The sequence below is a fragment of the Pogoniulus pusillus genome, chromosome 34, assembly GCF_015220805.1.
Source record: "Pogoniulus pusillus isolate bPogPus1 chromosome 34, bPogPus1.pri, whole genome shotgun sequence".
NCBI classification, from domain to species: Eukaryota; Metazoa; Chordata; class Aves; order Piciformes; family Lybiidae; genus Pogoniulus; species Pogoniulus pusillus.
The window spans coordinates 14783134-14809190 of record NC_087297.1 but is presented as its reverse complement, the minus strand read 5'-3'; the positions used below and the strand labels follow the sequence as shown (position 1 = coordinate 14809190).

The 26057-nt window shown below is 50.1% G+C and overlaps 1 protein-coding gene across 5 annotated transcripts in view; it reads left to right on the top strand.

The window, feature by feature from the left end:
* NCOA2 (nuclear receptor coactivator 2) overlaps positions 1-26057 on the top strand; it is a 120341-nt gene that overhangs the window by 63142 nt on the left and 31142 nt on the right. For all 5 annotated transcript variants that reach the window (XM_064170732.1, XM_064170731.1, XM_064170733.1 and 2 more), the window contains 7 exons: positions 6849-6950; positions 7645-7817; positions 18768-18868; positions 22174-22351; positions 23586-23771; positions 24573-24674; positions 24764-24904. In XM_064170732.1, the coding sequence (XP_064026802.1) occupies positions 6868-6950; positions 7645-7817; positions 18768-18868; positions 22174-22351; positions 23586-23771; positions 24573-24674; positions 24764-24904 (964 nt within the window). In that variant the 5' untranslated portion in view covers positions 6849-6867. The remainder of the gene's footprint in view (positions 1-6848; positions 6951-7644; positions 7818-18767; positions 18869-22173; positions 22352-23585; positions 23772-24572; positions 24675-24763; positions 24905-26057) is intronic.

Sequence of the window (26057 nt, the reverse complement as noted above, 5' to 3'; positions counted from 1 at the left end):
AAGGTTCTAGCCGCTGGCGTTAGGTGAAGACGTTGTGCTGTGTCCCTTGCTCGGGAAGCTGCGGCAGGCTTGGTGGCGTTATTTTCCTGTCACACAGCACTGCGCGCAAGATCACAGCGGCAGCGCTGGTCCTAGGCTCCAGGAGAGCTAACTCCGGGTGTTCGGGTCTGTATGGGAGCACCGGTGCCACTCCTCCCGAGTCCTGCCCCGCGGTGCTGGGCGGGATGGTGACTCGGTACCGCCGGTCGCTGCGCAGGGGCACTGCAGCTCGCTCTCGGTGTGCTGGCCTGGTTTCATCTCGAGGTGCTGGTGGAGACCGTTCTGCTTAGTGCCTGGCTGATAGTTAAATAAATCCATACAGGAAATGCTCTGGTTTATTTTATGTAGGACCTTGAAAAATTCGTGCTGCTTTGAGATAGGAGCGGGGAAGGAAAATGTTGTTTTCCAAGGGAACGTGGGGTGTGTTTAAAGAGGCTTGATGTCGCAGCGGGAGGGCAGGGCCAGGAGCCGCAGCACCTCACAGCTATTTATTTGCTTTTTTTCCTCTGTTCTGCTTTGAGTATTTGAAATGCTGTGCACCCACGGTGGGATGCGAGGCCCAGGCAAGTCGTGCTGCGGGGCAGAGGCTGCAGAGCCCAGTGCCCAAGCCACGGAGCAAAGAAACTTCCTCTGCTGCTGCTGTCCTCTTCCTTCGCTTCATCAGGGAATATCTAACGAGACAGTGGGGGCTGAGAGTGCTCACTGAAGTGCTGACACCTAGATTCTGTAGGAAAAAGGGATTTCTGCTGCTGCTTCTACAGACCCACCGATTTGCCTGATGCCTTCGAGGATGTGTTAAGCCTTTTGCGTGTGCTGTGCTCTGCTCATCAGGTGGCTCTGTGCTCTCACAACTCCTGCTGGGGATTTTCTTTCATGAGCAGTTTCCTAGACAGGGATGGTGTGCAGCACACAGCCAGTTTCAAGTACTGTCTTTGGCCAGAGTTGCTCTGTTTGCCCACTCTGCACATTCTGTGAAGGTTCAAGAGCTCTTGCCCCCTTTCCTTTTTCTCTTGTTTTTGTTCTTTTTTGCTGTCAGCTCTGTAGGATAAATTTCTCTTGCAGGGAAGGAGGAGAGATGTGGCTGCATTGCAGAACATCCCATCTTCTAAGGAAAAAACTCTTGCTGGGAAGTCTGGGCTAGAGAAGTAGTTTGAGGTATTTAATTTCACTCCAGAGGTGTTAGCATGGGGTTTGATAGCAGATGTCATTAGGAAGTCAGCTGGCTGGTCAGGTTTTGCAGAGACATTTGATTTTCCTAGAGCAGTAACTCTGCAGTCTGGTTTTCCTCGGGCTGCAGGACACAAGCATAGCTACATGAGGTCTGTGGAGTGGTGTGTGTCCTACAAGAGAGAGAAGTTTGACATCTTCCTCCAGTTGACTGGGAGGACAGTCCGAGTCAGTGATAAAATCCTGATTTGTTTCAATGCGATCCTAACCTCCCCTTAGAACTCCTAAAGTTTTTTCAGTGTGTTTTTTGATGCTGAGGGATCTGCGGTGAAGCTCACAGAGTGCTGCCTGTAGGTTGGTGGAAGCCAGAGGGACCTGTGGGTTTAAGAAGGAATTAGGCACAACTGAGGGTAGGTTCTGAGGGAGGAGGAGGGACAGCAAGGCCGCAGGTAAGCTGGAACTACTGTTAGAGGCAGACAGGAGATACCAGATCAGTTGTGCTTCTTCCTGAGGTTTCTGCTGTTGGCTCCCATGACAGGCTGGTCTCTTGCCAAATGTCTCCTTACCTGGCTCACACATCTGAGTGTATAAGCACACACTTGTGAGTGCAGAGCTGGTGTCCACAAAGCTTTGTTCTTCGGTAGCTGACGGGGTGAAGGAGCCGGCCTTTGGTGAGCTGTGTGTCTCCTTTGGGTGCTTTGCACTGACAGACCTTCCCCTTCGGCTGTGGCAGGTTGCGGTGTTTGACTGAAGCAGAGCGCAGGCTGCCGTGCAGCATGAGGTCACGAGGAGCTCTTGCTCGCGTTCGCAGGTCAGCTCCTGCGCTCCTTGATGTACTAATCTGTGTGGTTAGGGTGTGCAGGCTTCTGTGCCCAAGTTAATCAAATGTCTCAGGTGTTTGCCAGGCACTGGCGTGCGGCTCTGACGTGATTTTATCTGCTGGGTTTGATTTCTGTGCTCGCTAATACTGCGTTTGGTGCTCTCCAAGGCTTTGCATGGTTTAACTCGCACCTGACATGTCTGTGCTCAGCACAGAGCTCCAGTTCTGCATCTGGGAGGTGATGCAGGTGTCATCTGTTTTGCTTGTGGATGTCTTCTCTCACAGACGTGTATGGCAGGAAGAAAAGAGCCTGAAGCGGTTGGGGTTTTGTGCTTCACATGTCCTGCACTGCTGCTCCAGTGTAAATGGGTGTTACTGGCATGGGTGCCAGTGTCTGCAGGAAGAACCCACTGAGGGGAACTGCCTGCTCCTCATGCAGATACAGGCCCAACCCCCTCTGGGTCCCATGACATCTGGACCATGTCGCTGTCAGCAAGGCTGGAGAGGACCCTGGGTTTCCCAGGGGAGATGCTCTGCGTGTGTGTCAGTGGCAAAGGGGACAGGGTGAGCTGGCTCCCTGCTCAGGAGAATGATTTGGAGGTACGGTTTCCAGAGGTGCTACAGGGTGCTGCAGCTTGCGTGGGCAGAGAGTCACCTTCTGGCATTGCGGTTTGGGGGTTAATCTGTCGTTTTAATGGGACCTTTAGTGTTGCTAAACTGCATTTCTTTTGTCCTTGAGTGTTAAGAATCAGAACCAGATCTCAGTAACAGGAGAGAGGCAGAGTCCCAAACGTGCAGCTGTGGTACAGAATCTGGAGTGGTTTCTGCAGCAGTACCACCTGCCTTCTCTCTGGCGGTGTGCTGGAGAAAATAGACCTTTTCCTCTGAAAAAAGTGGAATTTGAGCAAACCTGCTACATGAAAAAAAAAAAGGTGCTTTCTTTCTCTAGCATTTTTTTCTCTCCTGCCTTATTAAAGCCTAGTCCTGCTATTCCTGGGCATATTAGGGCTGGCTGACGCAGGCTAATCCATAAGCAGCTGGGTGAGTGGCTCTGTAAGAGCCTTATCCCATGGGAATGCTGGAGGCAGGAGCCATCCCGCCATGCTGGGTCAGCCTGGAGCGGGCTTTGCAAAGTCCCTAGCAGTTCTCCAACTTGTGAGTTTGAGCAGCTGAGGAGAAGCTTCTCCCTCAAGATTCTGGAGGATTTTCAAGCACGCCCAGTTAAATACCAGTCTGTACCAGTGAGCATTAATGTCAGCCACTTAGGGGGCTGTTAGAGCATGTGTTAAAGAGCTCCTGCCCATTTGCAGCTAATGTGTTTGTTAGCCTTCTCAGTGGTATCTCCAAGTGTCTGTCAGGTAAAAAATTCATGAGTACTGCTGGCGTCCAGGGTGCAAATGGGAAATGTCTCCTGCAGCACTCTAAAGCCATTTCAGAGGAGATGCTGAGGAAGGAGCCTTTGGCTTAAACATTTGTTTATAGTCGGTTGGCTTTTTGTAGAGCGAGCAAGAATGTGAGCATCAGGAGCTGGAGCCAGCTTTCTGTCCTGTTACACACTGCCTCCGCGGCCACTGCTAGTAAATTACGCTGCTTTTCTTAGTGGCAGTTTGTGGAGCTCAGGAGTAAGGCACAGTTCAGTAAATACCGGCATAAAGCTTGTTTGAGGGTTGCCTGCCAAAGGCTCTGCTTGTCTCTTTCAAGTAACAAGTGTCATTTTCAGAGGGAGCAGGCCACAGGCGCACTCTGGTGCTGGTGCAAGTCCTCCGAAGCCGGCCAGGGTTTCCCAGCCTGCTGCTGCCGCCTTCCTCGACTGAGCTCTCTGCTGCTGTAGGGTGCCAGGTGCGGGCAGCCTCACTCACAGTGGAGGTGGCAGTGCTCTTCCAGGCAAAAGTACACCTCGAGTAGATGAATTCTCTCTGGGGGAGGTTGAGAATCAGCGTGAAATACTTTCTGATTTGGAAGTGGAGCCAGTGGAGAAGGAGGTGGTAAGCAGGAAAAAGTGAAGCCTCAGCAGCTGCCTGTGACCGGCAGCTTCACTCCAGCCCCTGCCAGAATTGGTGCAGCACCTCTGTAATCCTGAAACTGAGACTGAAAGCTGCTGGGTGACAGCGACTGCCCCTCCTGAGCTGTGCCTGCGATGCCCGATGGTGCGGAGTGCTTCTAGCCCAGCACTGTCACCTGACTGCCCGCTCGGGGGGGGGGGGGGGACGGACACACACACTTTACCTTTTGTTTGCTCCTTTTCAGATGGAAATAGCAGCTTTGAAGGTGTAATCCTCGTTGATTCTTTAACTGTGCTTGTTGGGTTTACCATAAATCTGGCAGTTTAACTGCAGGGTTTGGAAGATGGCCTGCGCTGATAAGAGAGGCGCTGCTCTTGTCGTCTTCTGCTGGCTCTGGCTGATGAACCAGTGGGGCTGGCAGGGGCACTCCTGGGGTTTGAGGAGCCCTTGCACTTGGACACAGCAGGTTTGTGCCAGCTTTTCATGGTCTCCTTCGCAGGGCTTCTTTTTCTTCTTTTCTCCCATGTGTTTTATTTTGGGGTTTGCATTGCTTTGGGGTTTTACCCTTTGAAAGATGAATGTATGCTGAAAATATGTTTGGTGTTGCCTTCTGATGAGATGAGGTCTCTCTATGCACTCCAGCTCAGAGCAGTTGCTGGTGCAGGATGTGGCAGGGGATGTGCTGTCACGGTGAGAGCAGAAACTTGGGTTATTGCTGATAACAAGAGAAAACTGAATGTGAGCCTCTTTCAGGCTCTGTCCCCCAGTCTCCCAACATCTGGTGGAAACTGGTTAGGTCTCAATGACTCTGGCTGTAAGACATGCTGTCCAAGAGCTTATTTTCATTTCCCAGCGTATGTGATTTGCCTTTAACAGGCAGAACAAAGCAGAGGGATTTTTGTCTGCAGGGGTTTTGGTGGCAGTGAAATGGAGAGAGCGGAGAAATTCACTTGTGGTGTTACCTGTGATGTGCTGGTGGCTCAGGTCGTCTGCTGGAGCCTAAAATTACTTCTTTAGGTATTTTTAGTAACTGTAATTCTGCTTCCCTAATGTTCTCCTTCATCCTATGGTAATGCTACAATGAGTCTTATTTATCTTCCCGCTGCTCTGTTGCTCCTGGTTGATGCCCACTGGAATTGATGCTTGAGGGACAACCGAGTCGGCTTCAGAAGCTCAGCTCCTAGGTATCGCTGTAGGGAGTTTGTAGGACAGGTGGAAAGCCTTTGTATCTATGGAGAAGAGAAATCTGCTGCCACTGAAGGCAGCACACTGATCCCACGGCGGGCGTGGGGGTGGGCGCTGCAGAGCAGGGCAGCTTCCAGGAGGAGAGGAGTGCCTGAGCTCGCGTGGCGCTCGCACAGTCCAGCCCAGCCGGGGGAGAAATGTTCATTCGGAGAGAAGCTGCTTCAGTTCAGCGTCTGCCGGCTCGCGGTGTGCCTCTGCTCAGGGCAGTGCTCACGCTGGCTTTGTTTTCATTCATTCCCAGTTCCTTGGTCTACACCACACTCAGTAAGCCTTGCTCACTTCTTGCTATTTCAGGACACAGATGCTAGAGCTGAGATTACATCTCCGGTTCTAAAGCACTAAATGAACCCAACTGTTCCATTTCTTTATCTTTCCTCTCTCTGTAAATTCCTGCAGAGAAGTGTGGAAGGAGCAGAGGAGCAGGATGAATGCTGCTTCCTTGCCTGAGGTAGCTCCCTACAGACGAAGTTTACTGGAGTAACACTTGGAGCCCGTGGCTTGTCATTCTGCTTGCACTGGCTTCAGTTCTCAGCTGTCGCCTTTCCTGGAAAAACTCAGGCATCAAATGTGGGGCTTTTATTTTCTGCTCTGAGAAACTCTCATCATTATCCTAGGTGATGTGGTTCAGTATCAAAATACTTGGAGCAACTGCAGAAATTTGAAACCGGTAGAAGAATCTTACTTGGTGTATGTGCATTGTAAACTCATCAGGAATGGTGAATAACCAGGAGGTGGGTGAAGGAATCAGTGTGGAGGGGGCTAGGGCAGAGCCTGTGTGGTTCATCTGCTCCTGGGACATAGGTGTCTGTAGCTCTGGATCTGGCCATGCCATCTAAATTCATCAGGCTTTCCCCTTCTCACTTGAAAGCTTCCTGGATGCCCACTCTTGGTGCTACATGTGCCCAGAAATACTCTGAGAAATGTGGGGCTGGTTACTTGTTTGTGCCACATGAACTCTGTGGAGATGTCCATCAAGTCGTAGGCTTAGACCTTGAGTGTGGGTCAGCTGGGAGCAAACCCAGATAGCTGCATCTGTCCAAGCACCCAGGGAGTGAGACAACCTGTGACGTTGTCCTCACAGGGAGGTGGTGTGTGCAGGCTGTGCAGTTCCTGGGTGATCTCTGCTGCTGCCAGCTGTTCTGTGGTACTGTACTGTGCTTGTGCAGGTGAATGCTAAATGTGCTGCCTTCTCTTGTTGCTGGGGTGTAGGTTTCCATGTGCTGCCTTCTCTTGGAGCTGGGGTGCAGGTTTCATGTCAGTTCTGTTGTGTTTTCCTGTGTGGCTCTGTGGCTTTTCCTTTGTCTTCCCTCATAAAGCCTTTCAAAACTGCCATGATGATCCAGCAGCCCAGGCTCACCTGTTGCTGCACAGCTGGTCACAATACAAAGATGGTAAACCCTTCGCGTGGCCACCACAGGTTTTCCTCTGCAGGAGTTTTGTGCAGTGCTCTGGGAGGTCACAGTGCTGTCAGGCTCTGTTTTGGATGATGTCAAATGATGGATTTGCCAGGTGAAAACTGGGCTGAGCATGGAACTCTTCCACTGTAACCCTTTCTTGCACTTTCTTCCTTTTAGTTGCTGATATGTGTTCAAGATGAGTGGGATGGGAGAAAATACCCCCGATCCATCCAGAGCGGAGTCAAGAAAGCGCAAAGATCCCGATCAGCTTGGACCCAGGTCAGACCCTTTCTGTCTGAAGGTGTTGAAAGAGAAACATGTTTGAAAATGTTGTGATGTTGTCTGTGCAGGTATTTGTGGGTTAGACAATGGCAAAGTGACCCCTCTGGCAAAGATGAGTTGGGGCCAAACTCTGCTGCCGTAGCTCTGTGGCGCTGCAGGTGTGCAGTGGGGGTGGAGGTTGTTGTGTTTTATTGGTGGCTGTTAGTTGGGTTTGATTCCAGTGCAGGGCCAGAATACCAAATGCTGGTGACAGAACTGAAGTGATGTAAAAACCCTGTTTGTGTCACAGTTCTGTTGTCACACTGAGGCAGAGGATGGGTTCTTTGGGTTAACTTTGGAAGCTGATTGATGTTCTTCCACAGTGTCACTATAGACACTCTTGGATTCTCAACACCATGTGGGATATTTGTGAATGTTCAATCCCACCCCAAGTCCATCTTCTGGTTTGGGTTTCAAATCCCAAACCTCTTCTGAACCAAACCCATGACTGCTGAGGAGGGGATGCTCCTTTCCTTGTCCAGAGGAAACCTTTCTGCCTCAGGCAGTCATCAGTTCTGTGTTTGTGCTGGGAGTGGGCTGTTCTCTCTAGGTCAGTTAGAGTCCTCTCAAGCCACCTGAGCTCATCTTTGAGCTGGCCAGCAGGTGAGCGAGCTGACATTAAATCCTGTGTTGTTACATGCTCCTCTTGCAGCCCCAAGAGAAGCACTGAGAAACGCAATCGTGAGCAAGAGAATAAGTACATAGAAGAGCTTGCAGAGCTGATTTTTGCAAATTTTAATGATATTGACAACTTTAACTTTAAACCTGACAAATGTGCAATCTTGAAAGAAACTGTGAAGCAAATTCGTCAGATCAAAGAACAAGGTAAGAGGAAAAAATAATTGACTCTGAATGTTTTCTGTGTTGATTGTTGCTCTATTTTGGGCAGACCTGATAGTCTCTTCAGCTTCTCTTTAGTAAATTCCCAGGTTTTTCGTTAACTGGTAGTGGAAAATGCTGTAGTGGCCTGGGAGCAGGGTGTGTGAGGTGTCATACCCAGCATTTTAAAAATAAACTTCACAGAAAGCTCAGGAATTGCAGAGAGAGAGGGAGAAAATCAGCCTGATCTGTGGTGTCTGGTGACTGAAAGCAGCTGGGATTGAGAAAGGTCAAACTGGCACGTGGCTATGAGGGAAAAAAGACTACTTAGAGACTCCTGCATGGATGAGGAGTCCATGCAAAATAGGAATGACCTGAGAGAGTGGGCTGTGGAGGCATCCTGCATGCTCCTTTTTGCTGCCCTTTGTTGGTATGAATAGATATTGTGACAAAGTTGTCTGCATCCCTTAAATGGTGACATCATATCCTCAACTACAATAGGTCTGACACAGTTCTAGTCTCTAGATAGGGCCTTTACAAGTGTGAACCAGAAAACGTGACACTTTTTCTTCCTATTCTTTGTCTTGAGGATTAGTTCTGCATTTCTTTTCTTTCAGTATGTTTTTACTTAAAGAAACAACCCAAATGGTTTAGAAAGTTTAAATTCTGGGAGGTGGGTTTTGTGACACAGCCCTGCCTGGGCAGGTGAAAGCAGCACTGCTTAGGGCAGTTTCAGGTTCTTAAGTAGGGGTGTGTTGGATTTTTAATGCAGCCTCTTTACAAACCCTGTTCAGAGAAGTCCTCTAAAGGAACCTCCTGCAGTTGTCAGGTGGCTGCACTAACACGGCTGTGTGGAAAGGGCTCCCTGCTTGTGCGGGGGTTCTGCCCTGGCTTCTGTCAAAGCCACCCTGGATTCACTTGGTGAGGACTCCTTGGTCATTGCTGTTACTCAGAAGTTTTAGTAGGGGGTTTGGATTTTTGAGAGAGATACTATAAATTCCTGACCAGTTTCCTTCCTGGTCTTGTCTGGGATTGCACCGCAGAGGCCATGGCTTAGCAAAGCTCAGGCAGCTCAGCACTTCCTACAGCCTCTGAAAGCAGCATGCTTTGGAGCTGCTGCTGTCACAAGGAGGCTGCTCTAGGCTCCAGGAGTGAGGGTGGGGAAGGAAAGAAGAGAGGATCGTGTTCATTTGCCATGCCAGGCTTTTCTGGGCTAGAACTTGTGCTGTAGTAAGTGTCTGACTGAGAGTAATGGTGGCCTGATCTATCTTCTATGCAAAGAGACACTTGCACTGTGGCATCTGCTATCTCCAGATTGTTTCTCACAGTGTGCACTTCAAAGATCCTTCAGTTGTGGTGTGTTCTGTTGCAGTTTGAGAGCCAGTTATAAATACTTGCACAGGACTGAGTTCATCAGAAGAATTAAATCTGTTTGGAAGATGTGACCGTTGCCTGTTGTTTTAGTCTGGGGTTTGAGGTGGTTTAGTCCCTGGGCAAATGCAGATGAGTTTCTTTTACCAAAGCTTCCTTTTCTGCAGGCCACTTTGACCACCTTGTTTTACAGGGGATTTTTTTTCAGGGGGTCCTGCATGGCTGTTGTTATTTCTGTGTGCTGTGCTTTCAGCCCAATGGCATTTCAAGACTGAATTAAGTGTCAGAGGAGTTTGTGCTGTGAATCCAAGCCATTTGTGCAGAACATTTACCAAACAGCTCTTATTACTGAGCTTGCTTTGCTGTCTTCTCTACCTACAGCTGAGAGGGATGCACTGAAAGGGGCTTTGATCTCCCTCTGCATGTTGTAAAGCTTTTTGGCCAAGTATCTAGGGCTGTTGGTTTTATTGCTTGCATGTCTCCAGGGAACCATCAATGTGCTGAAGAATCTAAGCTGGGTTTAGGTATTGCAACCCATCAGCATCTTTGCTGGCTCTGGAGAAAGGCAGATCCACCCAGTGGAGCATTCCATGGGGCTTGCTTACTTGCTGGGGCTGTGTCTCTTACACACAGGTTGTGGCACCTCAGCAACCCTGTGCAGCAGTGTTGTAATGAGTCAGTCTCAGGAGCTGAAGACTCCTGTGTGACTTGCTGCTGTGGCCATGCTGGGCTCAGTTGTGGAGATCTGGAGCTGTTCAGCCTGGAGAGAAGTCCCTGGGGACACCACATTGTGGCCTCTCAGCACTTAAAGGGGCCAAGATGGAGGGTTTATTAGTGAGGTGTGAGTAACAGGGTGAGGGCAGTGGCTTTAAGTTGGAAGAGGGGAGGTGTAGAGTGGGCAGAAGGAAGACATTCTGTGTGTGAGTGGTGTGGCTCCTGCACTTGTGGCTGTCTGGTGGCCCTAGGCAGTGCTGCTGATCTGACAGGGGAGAAGAAAATGGTGGAGTGTCTTGGCCCCCCACGGCAGCTTTGAGTGTCCTGAAAAATGCCTGTTGCCATTCAGGGCAGGTTCTTGGGGTCATGCAAGAGTTGACTGTGTGAAGTGCTCTGAGATGCCTTAGAGGGGTCCAGCTGGACAACTCGAGTGTCCCTTGGCACCTGTGGATGTTTGAGCATGAAGAGCACGAGCCTTGCACTGGCACTTTTCCTTCTGAGGCACAATTTCCTAGAAAGACTTGGGACAGCCTGCAGCTCCATGGCCCTTCTGAGGGAGAGGCCTCCCAGAGACAGCTCACTCCGTGTCACATCAGCTCCGGGCCACGTTCAGCCCTGGAGAGGAAGTGTGCTTCAATATAACAGTTGATCTGCTTGGAAATGAAAAAAAAACCCAACCCCCAAAAAAGCCCAAAGAGGAAAAGACAGCAAGGCTGGAAATTGTGAATGTAGCATGGCACACTCTGCAGGACCCTCGTGTAGGCTGCTCTTGGTTTGCTTCGCTGTTGGGTGGGAAAATCTCCAGCTGCTTTGTGCCAATAACATAGCATCCTTCCTGTCTTTCTTCTCCTGTACAAACTCTTTCACCTCCTTAGCCTGGGGAAAATATTTGATTACATATATGTAAAATATATTATACATATATATGTCTTTTTCTGTCCTTGGTCATTTCTCGGGATCTCTCTGACTTTCTGAGCACAGTGCTCTTGTCACTAGCTGTCAGGAAGGGAGTTTAATGCAGAGTAGGTTTTCTTTGTGCTCCTTGTTTCTGCCCTTTCTGATGAAGACCTTACTGCCCAGCCTTTGCTGTTTTTTTTTCCTGTCTTTTTCACTTCTTCCCCAGTTCTGCTCTCTTGCCTTCAGTGTGCCCTTGGCTGTAACTCTGGGCCCAGTGTCCCCATGCCAGTGACAGTTTGGTTCCCTTCAGTGTTGGCCCTCTGAGGCTGTTTTTTCCCTTAGTGCTGCACTAAGAAATCACCAAATAGTTTCAGGAAATGTGACAGAACTTTTCAGTGAGCAGTGAGTGCTGCACTGATTGATAGCAAGGATTGTTGTGATTGCTGTTAAGCTAGAAAGGTGAGTCCCCATCTGTCTAGCTGCTGGAGAGGCTGATTTTGACTGAACCTTGCAACACAGCCTGTCAGAGCATGGTGCTTGATGTTCAGAACACCTTTGCAGTTGGTAGTCTCATCTGTAAGGATGCACAGTGAGCTTTTTCTTCCTCTCAGTGATACAGAGAAGCCAGAGCTCTATAAAGCCTCCGTTGACTGTACCTGAGGGAGATTTGCTTTCCTGGGCTTGTTGTGAGCTGTGGTGCAATGAGCCTCTCCCAGGGCACTTGTGGCTGTGAGTGTTACCATTTATCCTTTCTTGGAGACAAGGAGCAAAGATTCTTCACCTCAGCAGCTGAAACCCTTTCGAAGGTAGGGGGTTTGGCTTCTTAGGTCAGCTTTGATGGTATGTTGGGTTTTTTGTTCTGGTGGGTTTGGGTTTGTTTGTGAGGGGGTTGGTTTGTTCTTTTTGAGTACTTGTCTACAAGTGGCTCAGAACTTAGATCCTTGGCTCAAAAGCCAGTGTCCTGAGGAGCTGAGGCAGCCCCCCGATTCTGTGGCAATGACAGCTACCAGAGGTCTCACCTGCTGGTGCAGATAGAGTGAGGGGCAGACATTTGCATCCCTGTCTGCAAGCCAACAAGTCAGTTGCAGACTGAAGGAAAAAGTCCTGGGTTCTCTGGTCTGAGGCAGGGCCTGGGCTGCAGAGCTGCAGTGCCAGCCCTCGTACCAAGGAGAGATGTGCCTGGAGTCAGCCCTGAGTCGTCAGCATTTCCTGGTCGAAGCCACGTTTGCTGAGCAAACACCATGCAAATGGAGCCAGCCTGCTCCACATCAGGAGCTCAGGGGTGGAGAGTCATCAGCCAGGCAGAGTTCACTGCCAGGACATGGAGCTTCCTTGGCCAGGAGGTCTCCCCTGGTTTAGGGAATTGTGTTTAAAGTAGGCCAAAGTTTTTTAGCAGGGAAGAACTAAGAAAGCTGCCTGAGAAAATAGAGAAAGTGATGGTGCTTGTGTGCTGTTGTTCTGTGTAAGCTGAGTTATTTAAGCCCAGATGCTGATGCCTTCTGCCTGTCTGACACAGAGGAGGAGCTCTAGTACCTCCTTAGCGAATCTGTGAGCAGGTTCAGTCCGCTGAGAGGAGCCCATTTATACTCATCGGTGCTGTTAGCAGGCACAAGAGCAAATTGATGCAATTAAAATTGGTGTTGTCTCCATGTGGATCATCCACAAGATCAGCCAGACTTTTGCAGGGTGATGAAAAAGCTCTCTCCAAGCTAGAGAGAATCTTTAACAGTGCCAGTGGTGGTTCCCTGTTTTCCAGCAGCCATGCTGTGCTCATGGCAAAGGTAGAGTTGTGTGGCCACTGATGACAGGCGTGGAATGAGCTTTAACCACAGGTTCAGAAAGGATTTGGGCTTAGAGAGTCCTTTAAGTGAGTACCATGCAGAAGCACAGAGGTTCTCATGGAATATTTGGTTTTCCTTCTGCCTTCCTTACAGTGACAGGAATGCTTCTGTTTCTAAACAGCCTCCAAAGTTGCACACTGCAGAGACAATAGAGGCTAAACAAAGGGGAATATGGGCATACATTCTGGAGGGCTTGGCGGAAGAGGTTACAGTGCAAGCATGCCCAGGGGTTCAACAGCTGATAGTCATGGTGGGAGCTTTAATTCCATGGTCAAGTGATGAAAACCCACTTTCCACTCATAACATCTTGGCTTCAGATATCCTCACAGTTGAGGAGGAGATACAGAGTGAGAAAGTTTCTGGATCCAGGATTGCTTTTAGCCTCTTGCTTAGATGTCACTGAAGTGTCAGAGTGGCAGCTATCATTCTGTGCCTGTACTGATAAATAAAAATGCCAGGACTAATCTGTTTGTATTTTCACCATGTGCTGGGGATGGGTCAGGATGGGGACTCCTGGAGAGGAGCCTTTCTTCAGTTAAGCAGCAGCAGCAAGTGGGTTGGAATTCTGAGCTTCAGTCCCCAGTTCTTAACTCAGCAGAACTTGGTGACCACCTGAGGTGATCTCAGGTGCCACTGCATTAAGAACTAAACCTGGGGACAGCAGGTAGGTCTTTCTGCAGGCGGTGTTCTTGCTGTACAGAAATGTCACTTTCAGTTGCCACTGTTAAACCCAGAATGAGAGGTCTCTGAGAAGGTCTTTCAGTGCTTTTGTGGTGAGACTCAGCCTCCAGGTGGATCTGGGTGCTGGCAGCACAGCACTGACACACCAGCTCATGGGGTTCCTGGGGCAGGGGAGGGGGGGGACACATCCACCACTGACAGGGGTCTTCTTCCTCAGCTCTGAGAGAGACTGCTGAGAGCAAAAAGAAGGGGTGATGATAGGGGAGACAGGCAGGTTGGGAATGAGAAAGAGGAGCAGGCAAGGCGAAGGCAGTGAAGTGCACACTGCAGTGTATGGATACAGTGTGCTTGATCTGAAGTGCAGAGGGAGCAGGCTGCTTTCTGCCCAGCACTGGTGACTGAATTCCGTTATTGTTGTCTGTGTTCCAGTTTAGCTGAGTTGGAGGCAATTACTTCCCAGGCTGGACTTGTTGCAGAAGTTGTGCTGGGTAACAGAACTGCTGATGTGTGTGAAAGAAAGTAATGGAGAGCTGTCAAAGTCACTCAGGGAAACGAAGCCGCTGTCGTTCTGTGCTGTCCCCTCCCTCCGCCGCTGCTCCGAAGCCCATCCTGGCTTTCCACTGCTTGCTTTGCTTTCAGCATCCATGAAAATTTTATGCACTGGCTACTGATAGTGAACCTCCTGAGAGCAGGCAGTGCTCAGAGTCTGGAGACTGCCAGGAGAGCTTCCTGGCTTTCGGCTGGGCAGGCAGGCAGATGGGCACAGACACGTCCCTGTGGCAGTGGTGGGGAGCCTGGGGGGCTGTGCCAGGGGCTGCTGAAGCCACGCTGCAGGGTTGCCACGGCAAGCAGCAGAGCCGAGGAGCAGTGCAGCTGTAACAGGCACTGCAGGAGATTTCAGCAGCTGCTGATGGATCGTGCCTTAGTGGTGAAAAGATAAACACGTCTGGGGAGCACAGGACGGCCTTCTGGTTTTGTGTTGTCAGAGTGCTTCCTCATGAATAAGAACGTGCTGCTGGCTTCACTGGGCCATATGGCAGCTCTGCTAATTTTAGGCTGGTGCAGATGCATAATTCTCCCTTGTTTTACCTCCTGAAACCTTCCTGAGATGTTGCACACTTTGTTCTGTGAGACCTGATCTGTAGTTTCTAGAGGAAAAATATCCTCAGGAGTCTGGTGTCTCCTGGCCAGCTGTGATGGAAAGGTAAGCTCTGCATCATGCGCTCCCTAGTAGCAAGCTCTGTTCACAGGCGTGGCACAGGCTGCCCACCAAGCTGGTTGCTGAAGTAGCTGCTGTGACCTGGGCTCTGGGCTCTAAAAAAAATAATTGGCTTCAGGGAAGAAAACCAACCTCGATGGGAGTGATGGGTACCCCGTCACACAGCCACAACCTGCAGTGACAGCTGAGCTGTCAGAGCTTGCTGGATGCACTTCTGTAGGTGTTAGCACTGCTCCTGGTGCTGCATCCACCCTGTTCTTTGGTCACTTGCATACTTTCAGCTTCCTCCGTTGTTTGTTTGGGTTTGATTTTTCCATGACAGTTCAGCAGGGATCAGAAGGGCCACACAGGGCAAACTGAGTTGACAAGCAGGGGCAAGGCGAGACATGAGCAGCTGGCTGTGCATGGAGTGGATGAGCTGCTCTTAGGGCAGGGGCACTGCGATACTGGGGTACACATTCAAACACGGCCTGGCGTTTACAGGCACTGCCAGGGGACGTTGCTGTTGCAAGGATGTCTCCTGATCCTGTGATTTGTCTGCTGTGCAGAGCTGAGCTTTCTAGTGTCCCTTGTAAGAAATCCCTCTGGTTGTGTTTGCTACCTTTAGTAGATAGATGAGGGAGTGTGATTTGAGCTGGCTGTGGCGTTTCAGTAGCAATTCCAGAAAGTGGTGGAGAGGAGTTGTGAGGAGTACCCAAGAAAACCTGTTACAGACAGTACTGGGGGGGAAATGGGATTCTGCCTGTCACAGGTTTCTTCTGCTGACCTCAGTCCTCAGCATTTGTGGAGCACAGGTGCAGCCCTGGACAGGCTGTCAGCAGCAGCTCTTATTTGCTCCTCTTGTTCTGGGAAGAGCCTGAACTGTTGCTCCCATGAAAATAAACTGAAGGTGTGCTGATGCAGGTTTTCCCGTTCAGATTGTGCCTCATCCTTTCACAATCCCTGCAGAGCCTGCAGCTCCATTCTTTGCTTCAGAACTGCATTTTGGTGTTGCAGGGAGCACGAAGGGGAAAATATTTCTGTACCTACTTTTATTCAAGAAGTTGGAGTGGAACAGCAGCACGAAGAGAGCTTTTTTAAGGGTCCAGCTGGCTCTGCCCACACCTGTGGGGAAGGGAGGGTCTGGAACACAACCCCAGCAGTGATGCCCCTCAGCAGCACTTGTGGGGCCACTCGCAGGCACCAGAGAGCACACATGGAGCTGGAGCTGGGAGCATGGAAAACAGGAGGCTGCCTAAGGAAAAATGTAGCAGGAAACTTCAAACTATTGCTGTTAGCTTCTGTTCCTCTGACTTACAGATTGTTGTTGGACTAATATGATTTCACAAAGTTTGCCTTCCAAGTCTGGAGCAAGCTGCAAATAAAGCTTGAGGCTTCCCTGCTGAGCTCTCCCGCGGCCACCTGTGAGGGCATTTTCTGCCTGCTCCCTTATGTCTGTTAATGCAGAAAAGTAAATACGGTTTGTGAGCATCAGGAAAGTGCCCAGCTGAAAGTGCCAATGTGTGTTCTAATGTCTTGCTGCTTGCACAACTGTAAACATGCCCACGGTTGGAGGCCTGAGTTCCACACATCACTGAGGTGCTGCCTAATTGACTGTGTTTGCTCTTTGGAGTAGCTCTCTGAGGAGTGCCTCTGTTTTATTTAAATTTTCTTGTCTCTAGGCTAAGCTCTTAATTGAGCAGAGCTAATAATTATTTCATGTGAAGTTTGTTTCTCTGTAACTTAGCTGAGATGAGCCCTACCCCTGGTAACTGCATACAGGAGGGTGGGCTGGGTTCCCCTTCCAGTAGAGCATCCCATGTGTGGAAGTGCAGTCATGGACAGCCACTTTCCACCTGCTCAGCTCCTGCATCACACAGGGCTGTGTTTTCCTTCTCACACCAAACCTCATCTCTGCCTGAACCCCTGGAAATGCTCTCCTGGCCCCCTGCAGCTGAACAGAGCCATGGCAGCCCTGGGAGACAGCTCTGCTGCTGTTTTCCTAACTCCTAAATCACTCAAATATCATTAACGGAGTGCAGAAACGTCAGCCTCACTGCTTGTGAGTTGTTTGTAGGGCCCCTAGTGAACCTAGAAAGATCGAAGAAGTTAAAAGGCAAAGTAAACTTTACATTTTTGCAGCCCTGCTTGCACCAGGAGCTGGAATTCGTTAGGAAAAGCAGTGGACGCTGAGGGTGCTGAGGGGGTGTGTGAGCGCTGTGGGCACCAGGAGTGCTGTGCGCTAGTGGCAGTGGGTCTGGGCTCTGCCGTTGTGAGAGTGGCAAACATCTGCAGCAGATGTTTTGTATGATGTGGAAACAGGAAGGGTAGCAGTGCTGGGGGAGAGGCGAAACGAGGAGGCAGCACTGCCAGACCCATCTGCAGAACTGCCAGACCCATCTGCAGCACCTAGGGGATCCCCGTGTTCCCGGTGCCTGGCTGGCAAGGGCAGAAAGCCACTGCCTGTGTCTGTTGCGGTGTTGGGCACCATGGAGCCAGGAGCACCCCTGTTACCAGGACAAATGGAAAACAACTATCAGCACCCACTTTATTAAAAACTCAGCCCTATTTTTAGCATCTTTTGGAATTCTTTCACAATTGTGGAGCCTTTCAGTTTTGCGCCATCACATGGTGCCACACAGTACCAGTTCTGCTGTGCTGTAGTACAGAGGGGTCATTCCCTTTGCTTCCATCACACCTTGTCCCTGCTTTCTGCTGAGAGGAGAAAGAAAAGAACAAACATCAGGAAAAAGAAAATGCCACTGCAGTCCTCAGTCCAAACCTGGTTTTGTGTCCTGCTGAGGTCGAGTGGCACAAAGCAGGTTAATGGCTGCTTCTGGTATCTCTGTCAGGCTGTGCTAAGCGCAGATCTGAGATCATTCTAGCAACTGCAGCCCATCTTCAGTGAGTTTGCTTCCTCATGATTCACACTGGAGGTACATGGTGTGTGACACTCTGTGAGGACAGCCAGATGCTCATGGTCCTTCTGAAAGGAAGAAGCTTGCAAGATCTGGAGTAATCCAGAAAAGAGTGACCAAGACCATGCTGCTGGCAAGTGATCGGTGCCGGTGGCCAGGGCTGTCGACAGCAGCTCCTTTGATGTGTCTGTACAGCATACACTGACCCCATAACCTCTGCCAGGGAAGGAGTCCAGGGACCTTTATCTACAGTGGAAGATGTTGGACACTTGGGTGTGTTTCAGTGTGACTGATGCTTCAATTTTCACTAGGGGTGATGTTCCAAAGCCTTTTGCTCCGTCTGCACATGGTGCTTTCAGCAGTTCCTGCAGTGAATCTTCTGGTTTATTGTTGTAGAGAACATGAGTTTTTGTGGCCATAATTTCAGTCTGCTTTCATGTGTACTGAAGTAATCTGGTACATGATAGTAAAAATCCCTTTCCCTGTTCTGGATGGCAGTCTCACCCTAGCTGTTCCATAATGGCTCAAAAAGCAGTGGAATGTTTTCAGTGTAGAGCTAGCACCCAAAATTCCTTCTTTCATTAATTTACAGAGTGTGTTTTCTACAGCAGTTTTATGGCTTAATTACTTTTGCTTTAAACACCAGCCTCATCCTGGAGTGCAGAAACGAGTGCACTCCATCAGTTGAGAGGAGCTAGAAAACCTCTTGATTTGCACTGTCCAGAGTGCACCACTGTCCCTTACCTCCGGAGCTAGGTCTGGGCTGCGATGCTCTATAGAACATTTTGTCATATGTGGCTTTATGCTCCCGAAACCTTAAATCGTCCTTTTCTTGCCCGTGATGCTCAGATGCAGCACTGAGCACTGCGTTTGGCATTAGCAGCGTATTGGAAAACAAGGCAGTGTGAAAGCTGTGAGCTGCCGAGGGGGGAGGGTGTGTGTGAACAGCCCTGAGCCCGCTACTGCCCGGCGCCAGGACAGGAGACTGAGCTTGCGTTTGCCCTGCTAAACAGAGCAGCTGTGGGCACCTTGGGCAGCCTCTGGCACGTCAGGCACTTCACGCAGCTCCAGCCTGACTCTTGCTCGTGGCACCTCCACAAGTAGCCCTTGCCTTTGCCCAGCGTTGTGAGCTGTGCCAGCAGAGGAGCAGCGGCGATCGTTCCGTTTGTGTCACTGAGCGGCAGAACTGAGCGGCTGAGGCGGCACTTGTGCCTCCGCTGAATCACCACAGGAGGCTTTTTCATCTCCTTTCCCACGGCTGGCCTGGGTCATCGGGGGCTCTGCTTGTCACTGAGAGCCCTGCCCTGGCACTAACACACCCTCTTCTTTGTTGCAGAAAAAGCAGCAGCTAATGAAGATGAAGTGCAAAAAGCAGATGTGTCATCTACAGGTCAGAGCGTCATCGACAAGGATGCACTTGGACCAATGATGCTTGAGGTGAAGAGCACAAAACCTTTTCTTTACCACTACTTCTGCTCCCCTAGAATGAAGAGCAGGGTAATGGAATGAAAGAGTGCGGCCAGAGGTGCTGCCCAAGAGCAGCCGAGGGGGACAAGCACTCCTGGCTGTGTAGGGTTGTGGCATGGAGGAGCAGGCAGCAGATTTCTGTTGGTGATGAAAGTGACTTGGGCTGGGGAGGGGCCGAGAAAGAGAATCTTGCTGCTGTGGCCACTGACAGGCTGCAGCTGGCAGCAAGCCCTGCGTGTCTGCCCGTGCATGTTTTATTGTCCCACACCATGGGGATCTGGTCACACCTGTCACACCTGAGCACTGACTGCACCCTGAGGAACACGCCCCTGGGTGACCCTTCCCTGGCACTGCACATCTTTGCTGAGCTGTCGGGTGGCATCTTGGCACCTCTTCCCTCCAGGGCACAGGAGAGCTGTTACGGACGTGTTCAGTTCAGGTGTCTGGGTTTAGCTATTACTTGGTACCTCATGAAGCTGCTTGGTTAAACCCAGGCTCTAAGTGTGCTGCTGGTGCTGCTGTGTTGTTAGCTGGGAGCCTGATGTCATCTGCTGCCTTAGCTGCTCAGGCTCACTTGCTAACTATTTATTCCTGCTCTGACTGTGGACTTTATCTGCAAGGAAGAATAAATGTTGCTTTAGACAAAACACAGCACTGGACCAGGCCAAAGGAAGGAGCTCTGGCAGAAGCATGGCTGCTCTGTCGTTTGAGTGCTGCAGGGGCAAGGTGCCTGCTGTGGCAAGCCGAGGTGTTAGCATTGTTTGTCATGATGTGCTAGGGCAGAACAGTTCTCTGTACTGCATACAGAGCACAGATTGCAAAATCATGGCACTAAACATAAGACAGATCAGACAGGTGGGGGTGAAAACATTCTCTTGGAAAAGTAACAGCTGAGTTGCTTCAGTTCCGTTTGTTGTGTTGCTGCCTTGCTCTCACACGAGGGTGAGCAGGCTTCTCTTACATCACTGTCTTCAAATTTATCTTTCATTGCCCATTAATGAGAAGATTGGGAAACTAAATTTAATAAAGGACTGAAAGTTGCTGTGCATTTGCTGCTAAAAGACTGGAGACTTTGTGTCATCATCTCCTTGAGGAAGTGAAATTATTTCGTCTCAGTGGAACCTCTTTACACAACCTCTTCCAACACCTCCCCTTTTCCAGTGCCAAACAGTGACAAAAGCAGCAGTGCTGGTGGGCAGGGCATTAGCTGATTTGGCTTAGGAAGGGAGTTGTCTGCTTTTATGAAAGAATAAAAGTGAAGAATCCTCAGGAAAGTGAGCGCTGCCAGCTGAGGAAGGTGAGGGGAAGGTAGCTGCCCCTGAGAAATAGTTCAGTGTATTTCTTGGTGACAGCATGGAGTAGATGGGAGATGAGAGTGTGAGGATGGCCACGAGCAAGCCAGCAGCATCTCACAGAACACGGGGGTGGTTTCCATCCCAGTGCAGCAGCTGCAGGCATATCTGCTCTCCTGTTTTCTCCTACAGCACGTTGTCCATTAGTTGTCTCCCCACTGTCCCAGTAGCTCTGGAGAGAAGCTGTTCAGTGTGGTGTCACATGTCTGGGGACAGGGTTCAGAAATGGTTCCAAAAGGTCTCAGTGCCACAGCTTGCTTGAAAGGCTGCTGCTGCTGCTTACCTTGGTTGATAGAACTAGAACTAGACTAGGACAGGGCAGCAGTGGGAGGCTAGCATGTGAAGCATGCTGGCATGTTACTCTGGCTCAGGTGACCACTGCGGTGGTCAACCCGGGAGCAGCTGTGCGGGCACAGCATGCAGCACTCCCTTGCCAAGGAAGCAGCAGGGAAGGGTGAAGGTTGCTGTGGGGACTGATAACTCTCACAGTCTCCTGTTTGCCATCTCTGCCTCTCAAACTTTCTCCTCAGGACTCCAGTGAACATCTGCTATAGCCTTGCTTGGTGCCATTCTTTTGCACTGGTGCAGGCATGGGCCGCTGCCAAGCAGGATGGTCCAGCCACCGCACAGCCTTCTGCCAGCTCCAAATGTCCCGTGGGTTCATGGGGGCCACTTCAGGACAGATGTGGGCAGCATTTATTGGTTTGTTTTTTTGCCCTTGCATTAGTTTTCAGCTAGGTCCAGCACCTGATATCTTCAGACAGCACAAAGAGCTGTTGTGGTGCAGAGGGGACTAAACCAAAGGGGTGATGCTGGCTTCAATCAGTGGTGAAATGCAGCCTGAGACTAATCCATAGCAGAGCTGCTGATAGAAAATTGTGTTAGAGCCTCAATTAATTAAATCGTGTAGATCATTGTTAAACTAAACAGTAGTCAGCAGGCAAATGTAATGGATGTTGGAAAGCCTGTGGGAAGGGGAGAGCTCTCCAAAGAAAAGAAATGAACAGGAGGAGCCAGGAGTGATCAGAAACAAAAGGGAAGCGATGATGCATCTGGCTGGACCAGATGATCTCTTGAGGTCCCTTCCAGCCCCTGACATTCTATGATTCTATGGAAAACGAAGTCTGAGGGTGGAATTTGTGGCCATTAAGAGAAGCAGTAAAGCCCTTGGTATCTTGAGCTGCCGAGGCACAGGGGAGGTCTGTGCTTTACATTTCTTTGGGTGCTTTAGAGCAAGGGAGGTGCTTGGTAACCACTGGCTGAGCTGCCCGGCTCCTGTGAAGCTCTCACTGTGCCTCCCCTCTGGCAGTCGTTAGCTCAGGTCGTTGGGGAAACACCTCTGGAGCTTGTGCGGTTCCAGCTCCTGCCAGCAGGTCTGACTGGAGTAATTGGCCTGAGTCCAGCCAAAGGCTGACTATCTCTGGGGAAGGAGATTTCACAGCCCTCATGGGCAGCCTCTTCCCTTACCTGGCCACCTTCATGATGAAATTATTTTTTTGGTATCTTCATGAGGTTCCCTGCCTTGAAACCTCTTAAAATCTCCTCCTTTCCTTGTGGACCTCTGAACAGAGCCTGGTGCTGTCTGCTTTACAACCTTCTGGGTGGCTGAAGATCCCTGCTTAGGCTCATAGGCAGGCAGAGAGACTGCAGCCTCTTCTGTGGTGTTTGCTGCTTGGCTTGGGGCAGGGGCTTGGTTTGTTCCCATCTGTGGGGCTTGTTTCTGTGCAAGATGTTCACCCTCTGTGCTTTGCAATGCTGGGTGCTGGAGCTGAGAGGTGCCCTTTGCTGCTACCGGCAGAGGTGTAAGACCTGAGGGGGATGCAGGATGACCCAACTGTGTCTTCTGAAAGGGAGTTCATTTTGTGGGTACCTCGTGGTTAACCTGATTGGCATTGTGTTCCCCTCTGCCCTGCTCCCCACCAGGCTCTAGATGGATTCTTCTTCGTAGTGAACCCCGAAGGCAACGTGGTGTTTGTGTCTGAGAACGTGACGCAGTACCTGAGGTACAACCAGGAGGAGCTGATGAACACGAGCATCTACAGCATCCTGCATGTGGGGGACCACAACGAGTTTGTCAAAATCCTGCTGCCAAAGTCCTTAGGTGTGTCTCGTTGCCTCACCTCAGACCATCACTTCTTTAGCCCTGCTGTCATAACTCAGCTTTGATATCAGCAACTGGTATCTTCCTTCTGCTTGCAGTCTGCCCAGGGGCACTCCAGCTATTGCTCCTGTCCCTGCAGGCTGCACGAGTGATGCTTGCTCTTCTCAGCAGCATCCTCCACTCTTGTCAGGCTCTACTTTGTGGGGGTTACTCTTAGAAACTCTGCCAGCTCCAGAGGGACTCAACAGGCCCAAAAAAGGGGGAACAGAAGAGAAAAATCAGAACACCCCTGATAGAGTTTTGTTTGGGTGGGTTTAGTTTCACCAGGCTTTTTCATTTTCTTTCAAAAGCTGTTTGTGTTGGCTGCAGCTTGGTGTTAATATCATTGGGTTTTGGAGGAGATGGAAAGGCAGACTCCGTGCTGGGCACCTCCTTTGCTTACAGCACTTTACAGAGCATTGTGCCTTTCACTGCTGTTTTTCATCACTTCACTTACAAACCCCTGAAGAATCAAATGTCCAAGTGGCTAACCCCCATAAACTGCTGCCTTTATTGCTTTTTACAAGTGAAGAGGGCAAGTGGAGAGTGTTTTAAACACAGCCCTGCTCTTTCCATATGTGGTGTTACATTAATTGCCTCTGACTGGTGTCCAGTACCTATATTTGTGCCTCTCAGGATTGTGTTTCCTTTTTTACTTGTCTTAAGCAGAGTGTTAAGCTTTAGTTTTATCCATTGCTACGCCCAGGTCACTCCCATCCCTTCAGTCTCTTCTGCTGGAGCTGTTTCCCTGCATTTCCAGCTGTAGTGCTTCCTGGTTCAGAGGTGCGCAGCAGCTCTTGTCCTCACTCCTTGCAACCTGGACACAGGTCTTCACACAGTACTATTGTCTGCTTTGTGTTGATCCCTTCTACGCTCTCTGGACAGAGCCTGCATGCTGCTTTGTTTCTTCCAGGCACACAGTTACCTTGATCTGCGCAGCAGCCTTTCACTGGGCTGTGTCACCTTTACACCCACTGGTCCTTACACTTTGATCCTGCTGTGCTGAGTCTCTTGACCGAATCCCTGAGAGCTGAACGAAACAGCCATGTTCTTCAGACCTGACAGCCTTGTTCAGTGCTGCTGCAGGCTCTGTTGTCAGAGTGGGTTGGTGTCCAGAGCCTGGTCAGTGTGCTGTGGGTGGGCAGCAGAGGTAGCTGTGCCCACTTGCTCTGACTCTACCCTCTGCTTTGCACAGTGAATGGAGGATCCTGGTCTGGAGACGCTCCCAGGCGGAACAGCCACACCTTCAACTGCCGCATGCTGGTGAAGCCCCTCACTGACTCTGAGGAGGGCCATGACAGCCAGGAAGCACACCAGAAATACGAAACTATGCAGTGCTTTGCGGTTTCTCAACCAAATTCCTTCAAGGAGGACGGGGAAGGTAATGATCACCTGCAGCCTGTGTTCCCAGATGGTGTCTTCTTGTGGGTCAGCAGTTTTGGTGCAGCTGGTACAGTGGACTCCAACTGAGAGTTTGTCCTTTTGCCTGTAACTACAGGAGTGGTCTTCCCTCTGGGATTGGGAGCATGAACACTTGCCTGCTCCTCTTTGTTAACCTAGCTGGAAAGGGGAGAACCTTAGCTCCCCTTAAGGAGATCCCCTGTCTCTGTACCACTGCAGTCGGAGCTGACTGGCAAGGAAGCTTCAATTAACATTTTTTTTTAGTTCTTAGAATGTGAAGACAGTTGTGGTTGGCTGCTTCCTTTGTCATCTACAACTTCAGCAGATAAATTTCCTCAGATTGTGTTTAAGTGTTCAGATAAGTAAAAGTGGGTCATTGTGAAGCTGCTTTCTCAGGGGCACTGGGGCCTGTGTCAGAAGAGTGGCTCAGGAGGCACTGAGTAGTGAGTGCTGAAGAGTTGTGCTCCTGTCTCCTTTGTTCCTCACTTATGTCCTGAGAGGTGCAGCTGTTGCAGGTCGATGCAGAAACCACTGCCAATAATGATGAGCTGTGCTGGGATCCCTCATCACTGCTTCTAAACCAGAGAGCAAACCCAGCTCTCCTGTCTTAGCTCATATAGAAAATAATGCAGGTGTACAAAGTTGAGGATGTGCTTTTCTCAGTACAAAACCTGTCCTTTTGGTCTTCAGACTTCAAGAACTTGTTAAAAACATTTCTGAATTCTTCATGGAAACAAAATCTCCTTCTCTATAAATTCCTGAAGTAGTTCTTCTCTCTAAGATTTGCAGTCTTGCTTGATTTGTGTTGCAAGAAGAGCTCCAATGAAGGAAAGACCACTTCTGCCTTCATCAGAGAGCTTCACTACTCGCCAGGATCTGCAAGGTATTATGCAGTGGAGGGCTGTGTCGTTCTGCTTTACTGTTTGCCCTCAAGGAGGAAGCTGCTCTAATAAATGTTTTCTCTCGTATCAGGCAAAATAACTTCCCTGGACACAAGTACCATGCGAGCAGCCATGAAGCCTGGCTGGGAGGATTTGGTGAGAAGGTGCATTCAGAGGTTCCATTCACAGCACGAGGGAGAACTCTCTTTTGCCAAGAGGCATCACCAGGAAGGTTAGCTGGCAGGGGTTTGGCACTTGCTATGTTTAAACTTTCTCATTTGCATCTCTTGGTTGTGTTCTCTTTGTTACGTTCTCTTGGAACAGTCAGGAGCTGCTGCCAGTCCCTTTCTTGAGCTGCTTTGCCTGTATCTCTGGAGAGGCTTTGCACCTCTCTCCTGCTTGCCTTGTCTTGCTGCTGGTTACACTGTGCCATACTAGAGGGTGCTCTATTATCTTCAAACCATCACAGTTATTTCAGAAAGGAAAACCTCTGTGTGTTGCCCACCAAAACATTCATGGCCCATGGCTCTTCAGAGCCTCAGCTCACCCCTTGCAGTTGACTGCCCTGTGCTCCTTTTCTCTGCAAAAATGGACTTTTGCTGTCACAGTTCCCATGAGAAACAAAAAGGGCAGCTCTGCTGTGCCTGGAAGCCTTCGGTGTTGTACTTCACTTAGCTGATATGTGTTGTAGGATGTAGCACAAGCACATCTCTGCCAGGGTTGTGGTAGGTAAGGTGGGAGAGAGCCCTGTGCTGTGAAGGCTTCCCAAGAGGTTTCTGTGGTTGTGTCTGGGTGGGGATTTTCAAGACCCTCTGATGCTGCTGGTTCTAGTAACTCAGTTCCAGGCTACCAGACCCAGATAACCCTTCACAGCCTGCAGGAAAGTCCTTCAGGCCAGCAGAGCTGAAGCATTTCCAGTGCAGGAGCATCATTCTCTGGGGCTTGAAGTTTTAGACCAGAGACTGCAGCTGGCCTGTACAAGTAGTTGTTGTGGTCCTTCAGCAACTGTCAGGCTGACTTGGAAGGTGAGCTGGAGTCCCAGATGATTCCACCAAACACACACAGAGGCCTCAATCATGCAGCAGTGGTGAAATGTTCTTTAAATGGTCTGCTGCCGTAAAGCCTTCAGGTTTCATTGTGGGAGTGTGGGCACAGGAGTGTCATCATATTTTAGATAGCAGTCTTGGGGTAGATACAGGAGGAGTGCTGAGATTTCAGACCAGCTGTGGAAGGTGTTATGCAAGTGAAGTTTGGCAGGGGTTAGTGAGGAGATTCAGGTAAGGACCTGCCTGTGCCAGAAGAGATTGAGGAGTTTTTGCTGTGGCATCCAGGAAAGTGATGGTTTCCTGCATGTCATTAGTGTGAACCAGTGTCAGCACTGGTCT